This window comes from Alternaria burnsii (assembly GCF_013036055.1).
Source record: "Alternaria burnsii strain CBS107.38 chromosome Unknown 752, whole genome shotgun sequence".
In the NCBI taxonomy this organism is placed as follows: Eukaryota; Fungi; Ascomycota; class Dothideomycetes; order Pleosporales; family Pleosporaceae; genus Alternaria; species Alternaria burnsii.
This window is the reverse complement of record NW_024066114.1, coordinates 1,240,191-1,253,131: the sequence shown is the minus strand read 5'-3', so window position 1 is coordinate 1,253,131 and position 12,941 is coordinate 1,240,191. Positions and strand designations below refer to the sequence as shown.

Sequence of the window (12,941 nt, the reverse complement as noted above, 5' to 3'; positions counted from 1 at the left end):
GCCTGAAAAGATGCCCGATAACCCACTACCCTACCGAGTCTCAATACCATTTACAACATCACCCAGATCACTAACATTCGCCCATTACTCTTAGCGAAGAGCCATCGTTAGTACTTCAATTTCGCGTGTTTCATCGCGTTATTCGGGCTCAGACTGACATGTGAAGGGCTATGCAGATTGCTTCTTTGTTGTCTTTGTGACCACACCTTATGAAGTCTGCCCTCTCTGTGGGCCAAATCAACGTTTGCGAGAAGTATAACAGTACACGCCGGGTTTCGCTTCACGATGTCTATGACACGCACTCGTATCTGTATCCTTCACTGTGCTTCGGATTTCAAGTGGTGAGTGATGGGGTAGGTCGTACCCACCCAGGTACCAGGAAGGTAACAATTGATAGAACAGTATAGAATCGTCTCCTGCTCCTACTCACCTTCGCTTCCAGGAATACACACACTCTTGGATCAGAACAAAGCAAGAGGATTTGAACTCATGTACCCCACTATACTAGGCCTCGTATGGCTCGTCACCTTTGCGACCATGGTTCTGACCACCCCTCTGGCCCCTCGCTACTCCACATACGGGGCAACGCTCCACGAACGGTCCAATAGCACCTCGACGCATCTTGTTCGTCGACTCGACCTTAACGCATGCCCGGGAAACAAGAACCACTTCCCTAGTTTCTCAGAATGGGAACGAGGAATGAGCCAATTCTGCGACAATCATGGCGAGCAAAAGGTTTACTGGGACAAACCACTCGTTATGACGCTCACCCTAAACGGTCACGACGGCAAGCCAATAGATTGGGTCTTCAGAATCGCAGTCGACAATGGTAATGCTCCTCCCGTTGGTGGATTTCCGACTACCGGCCAGCTTAAGTGGAGCTATTACCCCAGTGCCAAGCTTTGCAAGGAGAAGTTTATGGGGTTTACCAAGGAGAAGGGTGGGGGAATGAGAAAGGTCTACTGTAAATGGGATAACGACAAAGGGGATATTCGTGATCACCTCATGCTGGGGGGCAAATACAGCGAAAAGCTCAACCCGAAGTATTGGGCGACGGTAACGTGGGAAACTCGACCAAAGAGGGGACAAGCAGGAGTGGACCGAGGCTGGTGATGGATAGGGTGAAACAGGGTGGTTGAGATGGAGGTGTCAAAGTTGTATTTTCTTTTGCAAATAACCCTTCTTCACGTCAAATTCGAGCTCTGTCGTGTGTGCAAACCGGTGGTTGTTAGAAGGAGCCAATCATGCACTCGGTACTGTCTGTTTCCCTGGTTCTCAACCTCCCACTGCGGAAACTTGACGACAACAACAACTAAGGTGATTGGGATTATCGAGGTTGTAAGAGGTGTGGAGGCTAGCGCGCTTTACCCGTAGCGGGATTCAGAATAGCGCGGACCGGGATGCAGCTGCAGCAGGCACGGTCCTCGAAGCTACTGGGACATTCGAGGTCTGGCTGGCCACATTGCATCCTCGGAGTCGGGCCTCTGCCGTTGTAATAGTGATATATTTATTCAATTGAACTCTCACCGTCTGTACATCCACGTTATGGCCTGCTGAGCAACAGCACACAAATCTGCGCAACGAATTCCGTGGGCCAAGTTCCGGGTGACATTACCTCGTACCCAGGTACGCACAGCCAACCAACGCACTAAAGTTCCAGTGAGCAAGCGACTGGACCCTACCTCTACCCTTATATTTCTCCACTGGTTTCTCAACCACCTGCTGACCTCGATCTTGTACAACAGGACGACATCTTTTTCCGATACTCATTCCTACCACGTCAAGCTGGCTCCGAGCTTCTAAGCTTCCCCTCTCACCGTCCACGCGAACGCCCTTTGGTATCTGTCGAAACGGTTTAATACTCAACCATGGCATCTGAAGCAGTTGCTAGCTCTGCCACCGAGGGCCTGACCCCGGCGCAGAAGCTTATGCAGGAACATGCTGACCACCATGTCACCGTCGAGGACGTCCCCGACGAGGACGAACTTGCCCATGCTCCTGCCTCCGACACCGCTGCACCTCTCAGCGAGAAGGCCGCCGGCAAGCAAAAGGCCGACGACGCTCCTGCTGCCCCTAAGAAGCCTGCTTTGAACACCCAGTCCGAGGAGGCCTTCCCGGCTCTCGGTCCCGTCAAGCCTCGCGCTCAGGCGTCTGTTGCCCCTACCTGGGGCAAGAAGCCTGCCGCTGTCACCTCCAACGGTGTCAATGGCAGCGCAACCGCCCAGTCCGCTCCTACCCGTGGCCCCGCCCTCCCGTCCATGAATATCCCTGGCAAGCACACTGAGCGCATTTCGCTCGCCGCCCACCAAGTCGCTCCCCGTGGTGAGCTGAAGAAGCCCATCAACGAGATTGTCCGCGATATCAACAGGCGCTCCAAGGCCAAGCTCGACTACAAGCAGGGCCAGGGAGCTCTCATCTTCGAGGCCACCGGTCCGGTTGAAGCTGTCAGGCAGGCTCTCAAGGAAGTCGCCAATGAAGTCGGCTCCAAGGTAAGCCACCTATGCATCTCAATGGAACCAAAGCTAACCACTACCAGCAATCCGTCGATGTCCCCGTCCCTGCCTCCGTTCGTGCCCACATCATCGGCCGTCAAGGTTCCAAGATCCAGGAAATCAGCAAGCGCACCGGCGCCCGCATTCAGGTCCCCAAGGCCGAGCCGGGCGAGGATGAGGATACTGTGGTCAATGTTCACATTGAGGGCAATGCCCTGACTGCTGAGATGGCTCGTCGTGAGATTGACGCCATCGTCAATGAACGCACCTCGACCGTGAACCTGCGTCTGAAGGACATCCCTGCCGAGTTCTACCCCTTCCTTGCTGGTCCCAACAATGTCCACGCCGAAAGGCTTGTCCAGGGCCGCGATGTCAACATCCAGATTCCCCAGTACCACACTTGGCAATCTCAGGCACCTCCCCAGACCACTCGCGGTCAGCCCGCTCAGTTTGCGCCCCAGGCCAACTTCCCCATCCAAGTCTCTGGTGACCGTGCCGCCGCGCAGCAGATTCAGGCCGAGCTTGAGCGTCGTGCTCAGCAACTCCGCCAACAATTGGCTATCGAGCAACGGTCCATTGAGCGTGGCCGACACCAGTTCATTGTCGGCGAGCGGGGCAACTCTCTCCATGACTTCCTCGAGGAGACTGGCTGCAGCATCGTCCTGCCCCCAAGCTCGGACGACAGCGAGACCGTTTACATCGTCGGCCCGCCCAACAAGATCGAGCAGGGTATCAACAAGCTCGAGGATCTTGCTGCTAGCATGACCATGGCTACTGCGGACGCTGCTCGTGAGCACAAGGGCCCTAACTCACAGGCACACGCACACAACCTGACGCGCTACCTGCGCCAACGAAAGGCCCTGGCCGATCTTGAGCGCATGCACGAGGCCAGCATTGTTGTACCTACTGACCGTGACGCACCAACTGGCTGGGAGATCTACGCTCGCGACGGAAAGAACAGCATGAAGGCCCGTGGCGACATCATGAGCCTCTTCCAGTCGCACCCACCTAGCCGCTTTGCGACCATGGACGTCGATCCTTTCTACCACCAATTCTTGCGACAGCAAAACGCACCCAAGGTCCGACAGGATCACGGTGTTCACATTGTCTTCCCTGACGAGACTGAGCAATCACCAGAGTTGATTCTCGTCTACGAAGGCCAGACCCCGTACGATGAATACGCCATTCCTCGTGGCCGACCCTCCCCAGCTGAGATCAAGGCATACCAGCAAGGTCTGCAAGATGCTCAGCGCTTCATCCTTGGGTTGACCAAGAACCAACCGCAAATCGATACCCGTGGACTGGAATCTAACCCCAAGTTCCACCGCAAGATCGAGCAATTTGTCAACGAACAGCAGCAGGGCCTCAACCCTGACCAGGTTCCCGTTCAGGCGCTGTTTGGCCAGCGACGACCGGAGCCTCACAGTCGCTCGAACAACAGCTTCGCTATTCGTGGACCATCAAATGCTGTTGACGAGCTCAATGCCAAGATTCTCGCTTTCATCGAGCAAGCTGAGAAGGACGAGCTTGAGCGCAACCACGTCACTACCTTCGACTACCCCCAGAAGTACGCGAGTCATCTCGTTGGAAAGGGCGGAGAGAACATTCAACGTCTGCGCCAGAAGTATGACGTTGATGTTCAAATCAATGACGGCAAGGTCGAGCTGAAGGGACCTTCAGCCAAGGCCCAGCAATGCAAGAAGGACATTCTTGACATGGCAAAGAAGCTCGAAGATGAGGCTACCCACATCTTGAAGGTTGCGCCTCAGTTCCACCGTGACCTGATCGGTGCCGGTGGCAAGCAGGTCGAGCGTCTTCAGGACCGCTACGGTGTACGCATCAACTTCCCTAGACGCGCACAAAACGATGACGAGGCGGGAGACGCATCGTCACAGAAGAACGTCAAGTCTGGTCAGAACCAAGACGAAGTCATTGTTCGAGGACCCAGGAAGGGTGCAGATGAGGCCCGTGACGAGGTACTCAGTCTGCTCCAGTACATCAAGGACAACTCTTTCAGCGACACTGTTTCAGTCGCTCAGAGCAATATCCCTCGTCTGATTGGATCAGGTGGTCGCGAGATGGAGAACATCCGCCTCGAGACTGGCTGCCAGATTGACGTTCCCGGTGCGCGCGATGGCGCTGATCCATCTGGTCGCGCAGAGATCAAGCTCAAGGGTACCAAGAAGGCGGTTGAGGCAGCCAAGAAGGTCCTACAAGAGCGTGCTCGCGAATTTGACGATACCATTGTTGAGACTCTGGAGGTTGACAGGAAGCACCACAGGAACCTCATTGGTGGCAGCGGTGCCAACATCCGCTCCATCGTTACCTCGGCTGGTGGACCTGACAACTCTCGTGACTTGGCTCGCATGGTTCGCTTCCCTCGCGCAGAGTCTGACGAGTCGGCTATTCGCGTTGAAGGTCCCAAGAATGTTGTTGAGAAGATTGTTGCCGCCCTCAAGGCGCAAGTCTCCTCGCTAGAGAACCAAACAACTGAGACCATCGAGGTTTCTCCCGACAAGCACCGTTTGCTTATTGGTCGTGGTGGCGAGACACGTCGTTCCCTAGAATCGCAGCTCAACATCCAACTCGATATTCCTAAGCAGACTACCACTGGTGCTGCCCGTAGTCAGGTGAAGATCACTGGTGAGCCTGCTGCCGTCGAGAAGGCTAAGGAGCACATTCTTGAGCTGGTTAAGGGTCAAGAAGGCGAGACCATCCAGGTCCCCCGCCACCTTCACCACACCATCTCAGACAACGGCCAGTTCTTCCGTCAACTCAGAAACCAGCACAAGGTTACCGTTGACCACGGCGGCGAACAGGTGCCCGCGAAGCCTGCTCAGGCCGAGGCCGGAAAGGCTAGGAAGGGTGCCAACGGCGCTCTGCCTTTGATTACTGATGATGCAAGCGCTGGTGCCGATTCACACTCGTGGGAGATTGTCGACAACAACGCTCCGGAAAAGGGCGCCGACCTTACTGCCACCATCCCCTGGATCCTGCGTGGACCCACTGAGAGCCTTCCCAAGGCCCGCCAGAGGCTCGAGGATGCCATCAAGGCTGCTTCCAAGCCTTCCTCTACTGGCTACCTCATTCTGCCCGACCCACGAAGCTACAGGTAAGCTAAATCCTTTGGTATATACAGTAATCCAGCGATACTAACATCTCACAGGCTCGTCGTCGGACCTGGTGGTGCCACAATCAATGACCTTCGTAAGAAGACAGGCACCAAGATTCAGGTTCCTCGCGACCAAGCCAAGGATGAGGCTATCGAGATCGTCGGTACCAAGGACGGCTGCGAAGAGGCTCGCCAGATGATCCTCGACATCGTATCCAAGGGTGGTAACGGTGGTGGCCGTAGGGAGCGCGCTTAGGGAGTTTTTCAGATTCACGAATATATAGGGATGTGACGACTCTTACTGTTTACCAAAAGCTTGGAGCATATTTTGGGGTTAAATGATCTTGTGGGCGCACATGATGTTCATTTCAGCATGGGAAGGAGCATTTATGACTTCATCTTGGTCGAACCCAAAATTGGGATATTGCTATAGCTGTAGAAGAATTACAGAGATGAAGGCTAACATGTTTGATCTTTGAAATGATGCAATGTGTGATCGAGAATTAAATCTCGGAACTTGACGGAACACAACAATGTTTGCTTGACGTCTACAAGATTTATGCTGAAATGGTTCACTGTGAGATGTTGATGATTGCGGGATAGTCACAATATGCAGTTCATGTAGACGTCACAATGTATAATTCAGACGAAACTTGTCACAAATTGGTAGTATTCTGATCTTTCCAGACCGGATATTACGCTACACTGCAACTATATCAACTACATGATATATCATCACGCAATCTTCCTCCAAGACCGGTCCTATCGGTAGAAACCAGAAGCATCATCTCCTCCCACGGGTGGCGCGCTCGGAGCTTGTCCTCCAGGGCGATATGCCAGATAACCTTGGGCAGGTGGCGCGGGGCTAGAGGCAGCACCAGGTGGTGCAGGTGGTGCGTATCCAGGTTGTGATGGTGGGTAACCATAACCTTGTTGAGGCGGCTGTTGCGAGTATGGATCCGACGGAGGCTGTTGATCTTGTGGGATTTGTTGTGGAGGCGGGGAGGACAATTGTTCGTACGGGTTCTGCTGCCCTTGTGCTGGTCCCTGCGGAGGTCCTTGCTGTGGTGGGTAACCGCCTTGTTCGTAGCCTTGAGGTGGCTGACTAGGAGCGTGGAAAGATTGACGGTTGTCTACAGGTGAGTCGTATTGGCTGGTCGCTAGCTCTTGAGGTGCGTAGCTTTGCGGCCGCCCTCCTACTGGTACTCTCCCTGGTGGTAGCGTATAGGGATCCGATGGTGGTCCTGGCTTCGGAGTCTGCTGTGTCCGCTGTTCGCCAGGAGGAACCATGAAGAACGCAGGGCTTGAGCCTGGGGGTGGAACTTGCGAAGGGGGTCCATGTTGCTGGGGTGCGCCATAGCCGAAGCGATTCGGATCTTGCTGCGGTGTAGAGGATACAGGTGGGTATCCTTGGTAGTTCGAGGGAGGTGGTGCGTTATAGGCGCCATATCCAGGACGGCCACCGTATGCAGGTTGTTGGGGTTGGGACATGGATGCTTCCAGCATGGCTTCGTAGTCTCGGCGAGCCTTGATGAACTTCTCGTTCAACTGTGTAAAGTCATCTGCTAAAGTCAGCCGCTGATCATCACAACTCTGCTGATATTGGACTTACCCTTCTTCTGCGAGTACTTTCCAATAAGTTCAATCAGTTTCGGTCGGATAGCTAGCGTCGAGTGGTATAGCTCTGTGATCTCCTCGTTGTCTCGCGCATCACCACCACCTGGCTGTGAGCTAGTGCTCAGGAGTGCTAGCAACTTCTCCACGTTCCTTATTTGTGCAAAGACCTCAGCCTCGTTTTGTGCTTCCCTCTCTAGCTCTTCACGTGTCGGATCCTGCAGCTTCTCCACGTAGTTGAGCGGGAAGATACCTGTCTGCCCACGTAGCGATCCCTTCCACCAATCCTTGTACACTGATTCGAGGACCGCGATGATGTCGCCCTTGCGAAACTGTAGTTCACCGGGCTCCGACGGCTGAAAGTCGAAGAGGGCTCGCACACGTGAGACGGTTGCCGCAGTTGTGCCTGACGGTAGGGGTTGAGAAGGCTGTTCGGGCTGAGCGCTGGGAGCAGATCCGCCCTGCTGAGGGGTATTGGACTTGGCAGCCGTCGGCGCGGCACCTTTGGACTCTCGTATCGACATTGCAAGCGCCATCTGTAGCTCCTCTTCTTCCTTTTGGCGGTCGACGTCGGAGATCTGCGTCTTTTGTGGCTTGGAGGGCGCTCGGAGGTTGGGGTCTGGGACTTGTTAGCAACATGCGCATTGCCGATGCACCTCCAACGTACTTTGTGACTTGAGCTTCTGATAGGCGCCAGACATGATTCCCAGGTCGGGATCGCTAGCGAACATGTTGGTCCACTCGGCCATGCGCTCCAGTATCTTCGCCTTGACCTGCTGGTGTGTGTTCCGATCATTGGCAAGTCTCAACAGCGCCTCTGTAAAGCTCCGCGACGCAAGCTCCTTGTGCATTTGAATTCCGCAGTTCTGGCTAAGAGCGTTGGCGAGCTCGAGGGTATATAGTTGTACGTTCGCGTTTCGGTGTGCTAACCGCCTAATCATGGCGGCGACGGCATCTTTGGCGCCCGTGTCGGACGATCCGACTTTGTCGCATACATCCTGCGTAGTGAGTTAGCAACGTTTGCGTATGCTGGAGTGGAAGGGCGCATGATCGTGGACCGGGCAATGGTTGCGACATGTGCCCAGGTCGCCGCCCAACACCTTGCGAATGCTGACCGTACCAGTATGTATTCCCAGTTCTCACTTGTGAGATTTTCATCTGTCGCTTTCACGACAACATCGTCGAAGATGTTTGATTGTGCGCGAAACATGACGTCTGCCTGCTTCCCAGCGTCTTGTGGCTTGATAGGTATGGGGAAGCTCTCCGGGGGTGCAGGTGCCTTAAAGTAGAGGGGAGAGCACCGAGTCGAAAACGTAAGAGTGGTAGCAGAGTCAGAAGTGAACTCAGCTTTGTACTAAGAGAATGCGGTTGGTTTGGGAGAGGGGCGTGTTATAGGTAAGAGTGAAAGTCTAGCAAGAGGCAACTCGGTGTCGTATATGCGCAGGCTGAGCTCTTGCGCCCGACTGGACTAGCGGGGCGGATGACGAAGTTCTCAGCCACACCTGGGCAACCCTTGAGAGCTTGGGGCACTACAACCACCAAGCAGCCTATGCCAACGCTCATCGCAATATTCTCTGATCAACGCTGAGCGACTCAATAGACAGATTAGGGCTATCTGCCTTTGGGAATAAACCGAACTCAGCAGATGATCACAGCCAGCATTGATATTGTGATGCAGCTTTATTGTAAGGTGTAAGCAGCCTGTTCAATTCAAACTTTTTCTGTTCGAGCACTGAAAGAGGAAGCATATTTGTATTTGACTTTTCTGTATGCCGGGAATGCCACCACCGGACAAGTTTGAAAATCCCCAAAAATAGTATAGACACTAAAGATTGCACATAATATATAGTAGACAGTCATGTAAGAGGTATCAGCGTCCTTCCGTAACCCAAGAAAACTGTCAGATCATGAGACGGGCATGTACGCCAACATCGACACTCGGGCCCTTTGGAAACAGCACGAAAGATATGCTCGCGGATGTGAGCTGTTGAACAAGATGGGACGCGCTTGCTAATTCGTTCGACAATGCTCGTTGTGTATAACAGCAGTATGAGGCTTCGGCCTTTGCATACCGACTGCCGAGCTAGTGGTGCTGCCGCGACACGACCATGAGAGGCTTGTCGCTTGGAGAATCGCCACTGGGTTTGGATGTGCGCACTCGTAAATTGCACCGTGCCATCACCTTATAATTCCATCGTCTTGCCATACCAATCAGCAAACGAATCCGTACTCGAAGTTGACGAATCGTGGCCGTTGGCTTGCGCATTGCCCGTACCTAAATTCCGGTGTTAAGAGACTTTCATGACGAAATAAGAAAATCACAGACCACCCTTCTTCCGTCTCTCTTCTGCCCTTGCTTTCCTCGCCGATTGTACCAGTGGCGCTAATGTGCCTAGTGGTTCAGCGGTCTGGATAAAGGGATGCTGTCTCATGTTAGCGGCTATCATAAATGGATTGCTGGAGCAAACTTACCACCAGAAGATCGTGAGCACTAGCTCGCTTGTCAGGATCAACCTTCAGCGAGAAGCCCAAAAAGTCCCGGAATACAGGCGACAAGGCATGCTCTTCCTTGATTGTCGGTGTTCCGTTTGTAGCGATCAGCCAGAGTGCACGCAACGGACTCTCATTCAGGTATGGCGGCTCTCCCTCGATCATCTCAATGGACATGATACCCAATGACCAGATGTCAACCTTTCGGCCGTACTCCTTGCGGGTCACAACCTCGGGAGCCATCCAGTACGGGGTACCTACCATGGTTGTGCGCTTATTGTGGCTCTCGTTGATTTGCGCGCAGAACCCGAAATCGGCTGTACGATACGTTAGTTTTGTCTCATGATTATGATTCTGTGTTCAACATACTTAGCTTGATATTGCCTTCTTGGGAAAGCAAAATGTTGTCCGACTTGATGTCTCTGTGGATAACGCCCTTGGAGTGCAGGTGTTGCAAGCCGTGTAGTGTCTGAAATGGTTAGTAAAGGTCTTGGAGCGAGGCGTGCGGACTCACTTCTCTGCACACGGCAGCTATTTGCCCTTCCGACATAATGTTGAAAGTAACGACATCTGTCAAACTTCCACCCTCCATGTACTCCATAACTACCCAGAGATCGCCTCTTAGCAAAAAGCTGTCCATGAAGTTAACAATGTTCTTGTGCTTGCTGTCTTTCATGACCAGGATTTCGTTTATGATCAGATCCTTCTTGGGCTGCTGCTCAAGGTTCATCTGCTTGATGGCTACGCATTTGTTGGTACTATTTTCATAGGCCATGAAAACACCACCAGAAGCGCCCTGACCGATCTTGCTGAGGTTACGATATCTCTCCCTAGGATCGGCATTTGTGCAGATAGCATTGAGCTTGGCCACGATATCAGGTCCCTGGCTCTGCCGAGGCCTTTGACGTGGCCGGGGCGCTGGGCCAACACGAGCTTGTTGCGATGGTAGTGGAATGTTCTGGGGATCCGATTGCTGTGCGAAAACCTGTTGAGGCGTCGGTTGTGATTGCGCAGGGACGACGGGTGGTGCGTAGTTTGGTTGCGGGACCCTTTGGCTAGCGCTCCTCCCGAGGGGAGCCTTTGGCTGTACTGTGGTTGCCATGGCCATAGCCTGTTGCTGTTGCTGCTGGTATTGCTGGGCAGGAGAGATCGGGGTAGAACTGGCAGGGGAATCGAAACGTGGCGGTGTTCCTCCTCCCGTGGTATTCGATCGGGTACGGGACGAACTGCCATTGGGGCTTTCCGAAGGAGATGGGTGGGCGTAAGCAGGCTGGGGGACGTCATGCTCCTGGCGAGGGGGCTGATGCTGCGTGACGATCGGACTCGGGGCTGCCGGGGCAGGTCTGGTAGGCATGGCGGCCGTGGATGCAACAGCAGCAACCGGAGGCTTGGGTGCCGGTCGATTGGGAACCATAGCTGCGACATTGACTGGAGCTGGGTTAACAACGGGCGAGGTCATACTGCGAGGAATTGGAGGGGGCGCACGGGGGTTTTCGAAGCTAGAGAGGTCGTTCCGTGGGAATCGCGGGCTCTGCGGGGGACTGAGGGGGGGCTGCGCAGAGCCATAGTTTGCGTTCTGGGGAATGTTGGCCTGGTACGCATATCCCTGAGGCTGCGTAGGGCCCATCTTGTCCCAGATGGCATCGTCCTCATTCTTCTCAGCGTTGTCCTTGTAAAAGTTGACCACATCCATGACAGCTTGGGGGTGCTGCTTCTGCTCCTCCTGGGAGATGCCATTCTGTTGTAGCATGCGCTGCCATTCCTTGGGAAGGCCCTAAGGACAATTAGTACGTGAGACGCAGGCGCAAACATAGTCGACCTACCGTGTACTCGCCCGTGTGGTTGTCAATGCTAACGTGGGTGACGTGCATGGGGTTGGTGGGCGTCGAGATGGTCGGGCGGCGCGGCGAGCCCAGCATGCTGCTCATGAAGTTGGAAAAGGTGCCCTTCTTCTTTGCGCCGCCCGAGAGGCGCTTCTTGGCCGCATCGCCGCTGCCGTCGCTGTAGCGGTTCGTCTTGTTGGACTGCGTCGTTGGCGGGGTCGTGGTCGTGTCCATCTTGTTGTTGAAGGAGCGGCTCTGGCGTAGATATCGGTTGTTCGAGGGCTGGTCGGTGTACGAGTGCTGCGGGCCAGCGGGCCTACGTGGACCGCTGCTGTTGGGTGAGGCGCTCGAGGATGCGTTCAGAGCTTCTTGCACTGCATTCAGACTAAACGGGCTGCCGACGGAGGCGGGAGGAAGGTGGGCAACCTGCGACTGGGGATAGTCTACATATGGGTGGTGCGGAGTGGGCTTGAGCGAAGGGCTGCGGCGGATTGCAGTCGAGCCTCCAGGCGAGAGGGAGGATGCACTCGTGCCGCCAAGATTCGGGTTGAAGTAACTGGCTGCGCTTTACGTGAAGATGCGAAGTCAGCGTGGTTCTGACCTCAGACACAGCCTCGACTTACCTGGGCGCACGCTTAAGTGTCGATGATTTATTCAAGTAGGCTATTGGAGGCGCGTTGCGCTCTCGTTTCGTCAACCTCTTAGACGACGACGACGACTCCATACTGCTGCCCTCACAGCTCGGGGGCTGGTGTCCAATGGTTTGAAGCGAACGTCACACCTCAAGCAGGCTGCAAGTACACCTGAACCAGGAAATACACCTAGCCGGGCGCGTCTAGCCAGAACGGGAGGGTGAGAGAATGGCGCTGGATGCAATGATTGGAGACGTGGAAAGAGAATTAACGGTAGAAACAGATACAGAAGTCCGAAGCACAGATAGCAGACACTGGCCGTAAGAACGTTCCGCCATGCTCGTCGCAGGGCTAACTGGGGGGGACTTGTCCAATTTCCACCCCAAGATCCGTTTCAAAAAGACGTCCTTGCGCCGCCGACGTCTACAGGCCGCCGACTCATGCACCGCCCGCGTTTGACGTCTACCAGTCCTAAATGGCGTCGCGATATGCAGTAGCTCTAACGTCTCTCACTCCATGTTGCGTGCTACAACGATACAATGGAAGCCGCCGAATTTGGCCCTTGGTCTACCACGCCCGGTCCAACAGTACTGCCACACACTGAGACACGCTGTTCTGACTAACCTCACCAGTCTACGGAATCATCCGCGCTTTGCGCATCTATACTTGTATCTGCCATACTATCGCTCCTTCCTGGTCGACATGTTCGTATCTTCCTTGGTCGCCGACACCTTGACCCGCGGCTCTCCCCCCACTTCCTCCATGCCCGCCGACAGAT

General features: G+C 54.5%; 3 protein-coding genes across 3 annotated transcripts; 1 reads left to right on the top strand and 2 right to left on the bottom strand.

Annotated features, from left to right (window-relative positions):
• Positions 1–285: 285 nt before the first annotated feature.
• Positions 286–5,860, top strand: GT037_006509 (rna binding effector protein scp160; the record flags this gene model as incomplete). The annotated part of the gene is made up of 5 exons (XM_038931556.1): positions 286–341; positions 408–1,043; positions 1,892–2,489; positions 2,537–5,604; positions 5,659–5,860. Exons 2-5 carry the CDS (start codon positions 490–492, stop codon positions 5,858–5,860), a joined length of 4,422 nt encoding a protein of 1,473 aa, XP_038786053.1. The 5' UTR covers positions 286–341; positions 408–489.
• Positions 5,861–6,366: 506 nt separating this feature from the next.
• GT037_006508 (class e vacuolar protein-sorting machinery protein hse1) lies at positions 6,367–8,428 on the bottom strand (the record flags this gene model as incomplete). Its single annotated transcript, XM_038931555.1, has 4 exons — positions 6,367–7,166; positions 7,217–7,837; positions 7,886–8,216; positions 8,339–8,428. 4 exons carry the CDS (start codon positions 8,426–8,428, stop codon positions 6,367–6,369), a joined length of 1,842 nt encoding a protein of 613 aa, XP_038786052.1.
• Positions 8,429–9,401: 973 nt separating this feature from the next.
• GT037_006507 (serine threonine-protein kinase ste20) lies at positions 9,402–12,255 on the bottom strand (the record flags this gene model as incomplete). The annotated part of the gene is made up of 7 exons (XM_038931554.1): positions 9,402–9,493; positions 9,545–9,641; positions 9,691–10,025; positions 10,078–10,177; positions 10,223–11,482; positions 11,532–12,096; positions 12,155–12,255. The coding sequence occupies 7 exons, from the start codon at positions 12,253–12,255 to the stop codon at positions 9,402–9,404; spliced, it is 2,550 nt and encodes an 849-aa protein (XP_038786051.1).
• Positions 12,256–12,941: the final 686 nt, after the last annotated feature.